The sequence below is a fragment of the Eptesicus fuscus genome, chromosome 16, assembly GCF_027574615.1.
Source record: "Eptesicus fuscus isolate TK198812 chromosome 16, DD_ASM_mEF_20220401, whole genome shotgun sequence".
Taxonomy (NCBI): domain Eukaryota; kingdom Metazoa; phylum Chordata; class Mammalia; order Chiroptera; family Vespertilionidae; genus Eptesicus; species Eptesicus fuscus.
Window position 1 is genome coordinate 59,448,350 of NC_072488.1, and position 10,697 is coordinate 59,459,046.

A 10,697-nucleotide genomic window follows, 5' to 3' on the forward strand; every position below is an offset into this window, starting at 1 on the left:
ATTTTTTTATTTTGGTAAGAGGACATTTACTGGGTCAATCACAGAGGTGGAAAAAGTAATTCCTAGAAGAAATGGGCTTAGTAAACAATTATAGAGGTAAAGGAAGGGCCGTGGAGCTTGGGAGTGAGGAAGCGAATGGTAACGTGGGGGGGGGGTGGGAGAGGCGCTGGTGTGCTCCCAGGAGGGAGAGCAGTGGAGTGGATTTGTAACAGGATAGAAGGGCAGCAAGGGCAGCATAGTCACCTTGAAGATAACATGAGCTCTGTTCGCTTCTTGAATTTGAGGGCCCAGCCCTTGGGATATAGGTTTGATGAGTTATCAGTTATTTGGTTGAATAAGCCTGTTCCCTTCTGCTCATCTCTTTTCTGGTATACCTGTTATCCTTGTCTCTAAGGGAGGCAGGTGGTTCTCGTCGAGTTCTTTCATTGTTTTACACTCTGTTCTCGTCCACCTGAGTCATTTCTAGATTTCTATCTTTGAGCTCCCTCCTTGTCTTCCGTGTGGTCTGCCCTTTTCCATCTTTCTAATTCATTCTTCATCTCATTTCTTGAGTTCTTCAGCTCCAGAATTTGTTTCTTTTTATAGTTTCAGTCTCTGATAAAATTCTTTTGTTTGTAGATTTTATTCCTTAGCTCAATGAACTGCCTCAGTGTTCTCATAATTGCAATCTTGAATTCCCTGTCATTTAAATCAGAGTCTTCCATTGTCTTGGAGTTTGTTTCTAGAGACGTTTCTTTCTGAGCTACCTTGTCACTGTGGTTATTCATGGTGCTCGATGGGTTGTTCTCTGCCTGGGCACTCGAGTCTGTGAACTCTTAGGTACTGTTTTGCTCACAATTCTGCAGGTCGATAAGTAGGTCTTTCTCTTGTTCTCCACTAGGTGGTGCTATAGTGCAAGTTTTTGTTTTCTCTTACCTGCTCTGCTGGCACCTGGGCACGTCCTTGGGGCAGTGTTGCCTCAGTCATGGAAAATGCCCCGTGTTTCCCAAGGACTTTGGTGTCCCCTCTGTGTCTGGGTTTCCTGGATCTCAGTACCATCACTGTGATGGGCTATTGGGCTCTGAGCCTGTGAGTCCCCAGTGCTGCCTCTTTGTAATCAGAGGCTGCCATCTGAGGTGTCTCCATGCCAGGTTCCACCATGATGGGTGGTAAGGGTGGTGGTGGGGGAGGCGGGTTCACAAGTCTGAAGTTTTGCCTCCTTGCTCGTAATGGTGACCACCAGTCTGCGGCAGTCGGGACACCGCTGTGCCATGTCGCAGCCCAGTTTAGCTGCAGTGGGAGCCTGCTACTCAGGCTGGAATGTCACTTCTGCCCATTCCACCCTTTGGGCTGCCCCTGGCTCCTCCACTCCTGGGTGAGCTGGGCTGCAGCAGGCGGGGGTGGGCAGGTTTGAGTGTCTGCAGCTGCCACACAGCTGTACCACACCTCCACCCTTGTCACCGGTTTAGCTACAATAGGTGCCACCCACTCAGGCTGCAGTGTTGCTTCTGCCCTCTATGCTGTGAGAGGAGGTGGCAGACTGCATCTGCGGCCCGCCTCTGTCCTCCCCGCCCTGCCTCCCCTGCTCGCTGTGGGACACCCACTTCAGGTGTCTCAGTGTGCGGATCTCAGGTGTTGGTGTGTTGACGTTGACCAGGGAATCCTTTTTTGTTAGTTGCCACTTTTAACTTTCTTTTTAGCCTACAGATGTCCAGTTGCTCCAGCACCTTTGTCTTTTCCTTCATGAATTAACCATTTGTACACCATTAAGTGTCTATACACTCAAGCAGTGGACCTTTTTATATTCAAAATACTGTGGCAGTTAACTAGTTAAATCTTGCATCTTTGTAGAAAATCATTTGGGCATATTGTGCCTATTTCTGGATTGTGGATTCTGTACTATTGGTCTGTGTGTCCATCAGCACCCCACTGTGATTCCTGAAACCGCACACAGGCACCTCATTTTATTGCGCTTCACCTTATTGCTCTTCACGGGCGTTGCATGGCTTACAAACGGGAGGCAAGACTTCCACCAGCAAAAAGATCAGTTACTTCATTGCAGTGGCGTGGAACCAAACCTTTGCTATCTCCGATGTACGCCTGTAATGAGTTTTGAAATCTGGTAGACTCCTTCCACTTTATTCTTTTTCAGAATTGTTTTAGCTAGAAGTTTAAAAATAATCTTATCTACCTCTATAAAATATCTTACTGGGGTTTTGGCAGGAACTGCATTAAATCTGTATATCAATTTGGGGAGGATTGAAATCATTGCTGCGTTGCATCTCGTAGTCCATGGACACCGTAAGTCTCCATTTAACTCTTGTTCGGTTTCATTCACTCGTGTTTTGTAGCTTTTGGCATATATGTAAGTCCTTATGTGTTTTCTTATATTTACAATTAAGGACTTTATTTTTAGAAGCAATTGTAAATGGTACTTTGTTTTATCCTCACCAAGGATATGGTTTATTGATTTTATTTTTTAATCCTCACCGGAGGACATACTTATTGATTTTAGAGAGAGGGGAAGAGAGAAATATTGATTGGTTGCCTCCGGTATGCGCCCCAACTAGGAATGAAAACTGCAACCCAGGAATGTGCCTGGCTGGGAATGGAACCGTAACCTTTGGGTGTATAGGACGACACTCCAACCAACCGAGCCCCCGGCCAGGGCAGCACTTGGTTTTTCATTGTGGTGATCACATGGTCAGTGTTAATATGTAGAAATGGGTTTTTGTATGTTTACCTTATATCCCGAGATCTTGCCCAACTCATTGTAGGTGGTTTTGTGGGTTCCTTAGGATTTCCTACATGGACCAGTGTGTGGTCTGCATGACAATGCTAACACCTGGGTCCCACCCCGGGGACTCTGACTGCGTTGTCTGGATATTAGGACTTTTAAAACTTTCCCTTGTGAGTCTAATAAGCAGCCCAAGGCTGAGAACCACTGCTTCTTTGAACTTGTCCATCCATGAGCAGAGATGCCTTGAGCGTGAGGGCCCAGGGCCCAGACTGCCCAGTGTGCGTGGGGCCTACCTTGCTGTCTGCTTGGCGTTAACAGGCTTGCGCCGGCTGCTGGGGAAGACAGAGCCCTGGGCCTGAAGGCCTCGCTGCTTCTCGCCCGCACACACTAGACCGGGACGGGTACCAGCCAGTTTTAATGACACATTGACGCGTATAAAAAGGTACTGTTGTCGGTCACTTAAGTGTCCCCATTTCCTGGGTGGGGAGTCGTCTTCTCCATGGACTAGAGTCCCTGCTTCTCCCATGGCCCCAGCACTTGGTGGGTGCTGGTTCTGTCCCCAGGGCAGGGGCCGCCATGGGAAGGGACAGTGTGGGCTCTAGTCGGCTTTTTCACACAATAAACAGAGCCTGGATCTTGGCCCAAGAAGGCCACCAGCTTAGACAGAAGTAACTGCTTGCACAGTGGCTGCCCAGGGGCCGCACGTGCGGGAGGGAGGCCGCCCTTCACCTTGGAGCTGCCCCTCGGCCTACAGCTCTCGGGTGAGGGCTGAGCTCCTCAAGGCTCCCTTCCTGGCACCGAAGACCCAGCCCTGCCGGGAGCACGTCCACACCAGCACAACTGGAAGTGCCGGGGACAGTGGGAGGGGAGGGTCCGTTTGGAGACAGTGAAGTTGGGCCCCACACGTGCGCCAACCAGCGCGGGGCAGGAGTGCGGCTCTGCTTCCCTTCACGGCGGTGCTCAGGACCTGCGGTGCCCTGCACGGAGGTGGCAGAGGCGGCAGCTGCAGGGTACAGGTCAGAGCTCCAGTGGCATTAGTGCCTGAGGCAAAGGAGGGTTACGGGCCACCGCCCCAAAAGCTGAGTGGGCCACCAGCAACCCCAGCACCCAGGCTCTTCACCGTCACCGGGAGCGCTACCAGCTGACCACTCGCAGAGCAGCGGTCAGGCCGACCGCAGCCTTTCACCAGTGGGCGCAGGTTCTCTAAGGATTGGCTCCAGCTCCTCGGTCTTAGGGCTCCTGTGGCAACCAGGTCGGCACTGGACTTCCGCGGTGGGGCCTCAGACCTGCTGAGCAGCCCCGTCCAGACCCGACACCAGAGGCCCTAGGACCGGAGCTGTCCAGAGCCACTCCAGACACCTGCCGACAGGAGCGGAGTCGCTGAGAGACCCATCCAAGGCGCTGGCCAGCTGTGCAATTACCACCCGGCAGGAAACGCCCGTGGGAGGGAGGGGCACCAGCCGTCTCCTCGATGGAGGCTCCCTGGCACCGGGCAGCCTAGCACAGCCCTGGGGGCTGGAGGCTGAGCTTCCTCAGCTTCGTGGCATCCCGAGCACCCAGCTCCACTGCCCCTTGTCTGGGCCCTCCTGGGTTCTGCTGCAGCCTTTCCTGGTCGGGCCCCACAGGGGGCAGCTGCTCCATCTACCTGCTGGCCGGCTCTGAGCTGACACGACTGCCTGCCCTGGAGGCCTGAGGTCAGAACCGCAGACACGTGAGGGAAGGAGAAGGGGGTGGAATGGTGGCTGAGTGGCACTGCAGGGCTGCTGTCAGCACCGGCTGCGGGGATGCCCCTCGTAGGCCTGCAGCGCCTCCCGGATGGCCCGCTGCCAGTCTCGGGCCAGCTGCACGGGGGTCGCTGAAGCCTGGGAACAAGGTTGCTGGGTCAGTCCTTTCCTCTTAGCGCCCCCACCTGCCTTCCCTGGGTGCGGGGCCTGCTGGGACTCACCTGGTTCCGCACGCCCAGCTGGGCTCCGTAGAGCAGCAGCATCTTCATGGCTCTGTAGTGGCCGTGTCGCACAGCTTCGTGTAGAGCTGTGTCCCCTTCCTGTCGAGAAAGAGGGCATCGGTGCTCTCCCATGCCTTTCCCTTCCCCCACAGGAACGCATCTCCTACACGCTAAGGGACCCCACTAGGTGTGCGACCAGGGGAGCAGTAGGCAGCAGCAGCTCTTACCTGATTCACCCCTGAATCTGTCCCCAAGGTTCCCTGATCTCTGGCTTCCCAGGGCGCTAGGGCAGCCCTACCTCGGTGCTCCCCTGTTGCTGCTTCTATCCTAAACCCTTGTTTCACTGTCCTCAGCTCTAATAAACGTGTTCTCAAAAAGGGACATCCTCCTCCTGTCCCTGAGCTCAGGCCCCGGGTCACTGTCCCCGCTGGAGCTGCCCCCAATAAGCGCCTACCTTGTCCTGTGCGTCAATGTGGGCCCCGCACGCGATGAGGTGCTCCAGGCACTCACAGTGCCCCGTGCGCACGGCCACGTGCAGGGGGGTGCTCCAGATCTAAGGGAACGGGTGGCAGTGTCACTCCTGAGTGGCAGGCTTCACCCCAAACCCAGGGCTGTGCTTCCCCCAGGAGCAGTCAGCTCCGAACAGGCCGCCCCCTGTGGCGTGCCCTCACCTTGTCCCGTGCGTTGACCTGGGCTCCGTGGTTAAGCAGCTGTTTGAGGATGTCCAGGTGTCCTCCCCGGCAGGCCCAGAACACAGGTGTCCTGTCCAGCTGCAAAGCAAAAGCGCTGACGTCTGACGCACTGCATGCGGCGCCCAGCCTCTGCGGGAGGAGGAGCCTTCCCCGATTCTCACCAGGTCACGAGCGTCCACGGTGGCCCCTGCCTCCAACAGCTTGTTCACAAGCTGGCTGTGGCCCTTCAGGCAGGCCCAGTGCAAGGCCCTGCGGTGGAGCTGGCGGTGGAGTCGGAGGGTAAGCAGGGCGACAGGGCCACCTCTAGCGGTCCCGCCCCACCCCCATTCCCAGAGTTGGTGCCCTGAAGGGAGCTACCTGCTCCTTCATCAGCACAGAGCCCCTCCCTCCTGGCTCAGGAGGCCCCGGGACTTGTGTCCCATAAACAGAAAAGCCCCGTGTCCCCTAGGCTGCACTGGAGCGCCCGCCGGCACTCCCGCAGTGCTGAGCTGCTCTCCGATCGCCCTCCCTCGCTACCTTGTCGTGGGCATTGGGGTCCCCTCCGTCCGCCAGGTACTTGTCAATCAGGGCCTCCTGGTTCTCAGCCGCTGCCTTCAGGAATGTCTCCAGGCCCACGGGCTCTGGCTGGGCCTGGGCCTGGGGCTGGGTAAGTTAAGGACGAGAGCAAACCAATTGCACACTGTGGGCTGCAGGGACGCAGGTCACCCCTTCACTGGTCACACCGAGTGGTCCCCACAGACACTGTGGCTTGTACAAATGACAGTTTTTAAAAACTGATCTCAGTAGATTCTGGCCACATAGCTGGTGGGTGGGGGAGTTACGGGTTGACTTGTGCCCCTCCTCCCAGTTCATATGTTGGAAGTCCTGACCCCCAGAACCTCAGAATGTGACCTTATCTGTAACTGACATGGCAGCTGTCGTGCAGGTGAGGGCACACGGAGCAGGTGGGCCCTAAGCCAGTGTAACTGGTGTCCTCACAGAACGGGGGCACTGGGAGCAGAGCCATGCACAGGGAGAAGGCCATGTGGGTATGAGGCGGAGGTCGGGTGATGTGGCCACAAGCAAGGGAACAGCACGGATGGCCGCAGCCCCCAGGAGCTTGGGGAGCAGACCCTGCCTCCCCGACCTCAGACTCCAGCAGCCCCAGGGCCTGAGCACAGGCGGGGCTCCCGCTCAGGCTGTGCAGCTGGGGCAGTTGCTGCCACTCAGGTGTGGCTGGCAGTGCCCCCTCTTCCCCAAGCCCTCCCACAGGTGCCGGAAGCTCTTCCTCAGAAGAGCCTTGAGGGTGCGCCCCCTTACTTCCCCCACCTGACTGCTCACCCACCTTAACCACGGGCTCAGGTGCCCTGGGGGGGACTCTGCGTTTCAATCGCTTTTCTCTTCGTCTCTGAACCAAGTTTTCCAAGTCAGCCAGATTCTCCAGATTAATTCTGGAACTCTTCAATCTCTCAAGCTGGGGCAGAAGACAAAGGACCATGCCATTCATCAGCCAGGGTGCCGGGCTGGGGAAGGCTCTTGTTCTCATCTGGCCTCTCCCGCCTACCGCAGAAACACCAGCTGCCCCGGCTGCCAGCACGCCCCACTCTCAGGCCCTCCCGGCTCTGGGCCTGCCCACCCGCCAGGGCCACTCGCCAGGGCCACTCACTTTCCTCCTCTTCTCCTCTTCCAGTCTCTGCCTCTCCTGGGCCACGGCCTCATGGGGTCCCAGCCTCCAGTCTCCTGGCCAGCCTCCAGGATCAGGAATTCCATGTCCACATCCCAACACTTTCCTTCCTTCTCTTTCTCCACTTACCTGTAAGGACAGGGTAAGGATGAAGACAATTAGGAGGAGTCCTTAGAGAGCCCAGCTGTGCAGTGGGGGGTCCAACAAGAGCTCACCCTTTTCAAAACTCTCGATGCAGAGTTGCTGCTGGCTCTCACCCACTCCGCCTGCCCTGCCCTGCCCTGCCCTGTCAGCAAGGGCACAGGATGGGGCGTGACCCCGTCTATTTATACTGCTGGGCTTTGTCCAGGGGAGCTGGAGCACATGACACCTCAGCTTCCCTTGCATTCCTACCAGATCACGCCACACTGCCAGCCGACCCCAAGCTCGGGGGCACAGGAGATGCCGGGGGGGGGGGGGGGGGAGGGACTGAATTCCTGGGTTCCAGTCTTGGCTCCTCACAAAGCTGTTTCTTCATCAGTAACAGGGTGTAGAACTAGCACTCAGCTCAGCTGTGCTGGGACAGAGCCCCCACACAGTGCTCTGCCTGCCCCTGCCTGGCCCCCCCAGGCATCAGGAGCTGGACGCACCAAGGAATGAGCGTGTAGAGGCGAGAGGTTGGAATGGCAGGATGGCCGGGCCTGGGGCTTCCAGCCACAGGGAACTGTATTCCCTTTCAAAGCAAGCGCTGGCCATTTGACACGTCTGGGCCCGCTGGGCACTGCGGCACCAAACCGTGTCCCAGAGTGCCACGGGTGCTGCCGTTTCTCTCACAGCCCAGGGAACTGGGGAGCACCCTCCGCCCGCCCTAACCAAGGCAGCTGGCCTCCGGCCATTTCCAGAGCAATGGATGTCCGGCCGCTGAGCTAAACTGAGACCCAGCTACAGTGTTTTCCAAGACAACCTGCCATTTCCTGTTCCTCTTTAGCCATCTCCATCCCTGTCCAGGGCAAAACTCACTCCACTCTAGGATTTCCACGTCACTGTTTCCCTCTCTTGCTCCCTAACCCCCTCCCTCGCCACCCACAGGAGAACCAGCACACAGACCAGGGAGCTGCCTGTTTGGGCTCTGACAACCCCCTCCTCAGACCACAGGAGCAGCTGCTGCCTCCTCATTTTGCTGAGAAGGTCTGGGGGTACCCAGATGACTGGCTGCCCTCCTGTCCCTCTTCCCATGTCCTTACCAACTGCTGCACGCTGATGACATCCATGGTCCCCCCGCTCTCCAAACCCCAGCGAGAAGAGCTGAGCTGCCAGCCCTTTTATAGGCGAGCTGCCCCTGGGGGCAGGCAGGGCGGGGCAGATGACTCTGTGGCTCTGTAATGCCCACCAAAATACCAGGGTGGGCCTGTAGCCGCGCAGGCAGGAGGAGGAGCTGCTCCGAGCTGAGTCAGGTGCATCCTCAGACACCTACTACCCTGCACCTATGCCATCCCCCATGCCTACTCCGGAGCAGTTCCACCAGACACGTGTCCTAGGGTGCCTGGGCCACTGGCCCGGATTCAGGGGGAAATAGCTCCCACTTTCCTAAGTCCAGACACCACTTATGAAAAAGTCAAGTGTGAGCCTCCACACTGTAGGTCCGGCCGCCCGAGACCCTGCAAGGCCCAGCCCTACTGCCCTTGTGAAAGGAGGCCCGGGTCCCGGAGGGCCTGGGAACCCTCCTGGCACCAACGGGAAGAAATCAGGCGGCAAGGGATCTCCCAGTGCCAAGGCTGCCCCCACTCTTGGTGGCTCCCCCAAGGTGCCCTTACTTCTCCCTCACCATCGGGGGCCAAGTCCAGCCTGTTGCCAGCACCTCAGCCCTGGAGACCCAGGCCCCACCAGCAGGTCCCTACCAGACGCTCTCCTGGAGTAGGACGTCTTCCCATAGGGAGGGCGAGACTGACATCGCTTCAGGTCCAAGTACATAACATTAGCCGCTAATCCAGTCGCAAAGCAACCTGTCACCAGCCACAAAATCAAAGTTCCTAACAGTCCCTAAATGCCAGCATGCCCTTCAACCAGCCCAACAAAAAACTCTGTCTTGACCTTTGAGAGGAAACCTGATAGCCAGTAAATAAGACTCCAGAATGGGAGTAACCTGAGCAGAGAGGACCAAATGTGAGGGAGGGGGATTTCGGGTCAAGGACAGCCCAGGCCCTGAAGGGCTGCCAAGGTCCTACCCAGGGCTGACTGACTAATTTGTAAGCTCTTGCCAGTTCTGAGACCAGATTTTTAAAAAAATAGTTACATCTTTTTTTTAAAAAAAGTATGTTTTTATTGATTTTACAGAAAGGAAGGGGGAGGGTTAGAGAGATAGAAACATTTGAGAGAAATATCATTGATTAGCTGCCTCCTGCACGCCCCCACAGGGGATCGAACCCACAACCCGGGCATGTACCCTGACCAGGAATCGAACCCTGACCTCCTGGTTCATGGGTGGATGTTCAACCACTGAGCAACACTGGCTGGGCGGAGACCAGATTTGTTTTTTTAGGAAACTCCATCTGTATGCTTCAGGGTGTCCTGTCGGAGGCGCTTTCTTGTCTTTCCTTATGCGGAGGGGAAGGGTTGCCTAGACCTGAGTGAGGGGGGACAGACAAGGAAAAGTGCGACTGCGGCTCCGGGCTCCACTGCCAGCCACCTGCTCGCACTCCTCTCCCTCAGCGTTCCTGGTGGGTTTCACCTGAAACGCAGCGGAAAACTAGTTTCTTCCACATGAAACTAACTGGCTTATTAAAAAAAAATTTACTCCTTGTGAAAAAATCCATACGTAACAAATGAAGCTCAACAAGAGCCCCTTTACTAACCGCAGTGGCCCTAGGGAACCATGGTCAGTTTGCTGTACTTCCTGACTTCGTTCCTGCAATTTTGTGTATGTACATACGTGTTTCTGCAGACATGTTTTAAGAGGCACATACTGTGATCACAACTCAGCACGCTTCCCACATTAGCATACACCATTCCACTGCACCGCACTCAAATGATTATGTGGACCAGAAGGTAACCATTTCCCTATCGGGGAGCACCCTGGTTATCTTTTTTTTTTTTTTAATATTACACCCCAGGCTCAAATGTGTATCTTTGTGACTACCTCCATAAATAGGCATCTTTGTAGATATGAATATTCTTCTACGCAGCTACAGAGAAACCGAATTATTGGCTCATTTAACAAAATTTTTAAAAATGATTTTCTTGATTTCAGAGGACAGGAGAGGGAGAGAGAGAAACATCAATGATGAGAGAATCCTTGATCAATTGCCTCCTGCATGCCCCCTATTGACCGGGAATCGAACCCTGACCTTCTGTTTCATGGTTCAATGCTCAACCACTGAGCCACACTGCCAGGCTATTCATTTAAATTTTAATAGATATTGCCAAATTGCCATCTATAGTGGCTGTACCAACCCATGAACAGATGCCAACAAAGTTAAGACAAATGACAGAATGAAAGGAAAAAATACATACATCTAAAACAGTCAATATCCAGAAGCCATAAACAACTCCTATCCTTTATAATAAAAGGCTAATATGCAAAATGACCAAATGGCGAAACGACTGGTCACTATGACGCACACTGACCACCAGAGGGCAGACAGTCAATGCAGAAGCTGCCCCCTGGTGATCAGTGCGGTCCCACAGCGGGAGCGCTGCTCA

At 55.2% G+C, this 10,697-nt stretch overlaps 1 protein-coding gene across 2 annotated transcripts; it reads right to left on the reverse strand.

Moving 5' to 3' along the window:
* Window positions 1-3,116: 3,116 nt before the first annotated feature.
* Window positions 3,117-8,283, reverse strand: ANKRD23 (ankyrin repeat domain 23). Of its 2 annotated transcripts, XM_008156501.3 has the most exons (9): window positions 8,243-8,283; window positions 7,002-7,148; window positions 6,681-6,809; window positions 5,873-5,998; window positions 5,518-5,616; window positions 5,336-5,434; window positions 5,119-5,217; window positions 4,665-4,763; window positions 3,117-4,581 (listed from the first exon to the last, which is right to left on the reverse strand). In XM_008156501.3, the coding sequence occupies exons 1-9, from the start codon at window positions 8,267-8,269 to the stop codon at window positions 4,486-4,488; spliced, it is 921 nt and encodes a 306-aa protein (XP_008154723.2). In that variant the 5' UTR covers window positions 8,270-8,283; the 3' UTR covers window positions 3,117-4,485. The 2 variants fall into 2 exon arrangements, with proteins under 2 accessions (XP_008154723.2, XP_054583990.1); XM_054728015.1 differs by lacking the exon at window positions 5,518-5,616.
* Window positions 8,284-10,697: the final 2,414 nt, after the last annotated feature.

What these genes read in the sequence shown, in the direction of transcription:
- ANKRD23 (XM_008156501.3), bottom strand. Translation starts at nt 8,269, where the DNA reads ATGGATGTCATCAGCGTGCAGCAGTTG. An exon ending in TCATCAGCGTGCAGCAGTTG is followed by an intron (nt 7,149 to 8,242) that starts GTAAGGACATGG and finishes CTGTCCTTACAG; the next exon opens with GTAAGTGGAGAAAGAGAAGG. An exon ending in ACCCCAATGCCCACGACAAG is followed by an intron (nt 5,617 to 5,872) that starts GTAGCGAGGGAG and finishes CTCCACCGCCAG; the next exon opens with CTCCACCGCAGGGCCTTGCA.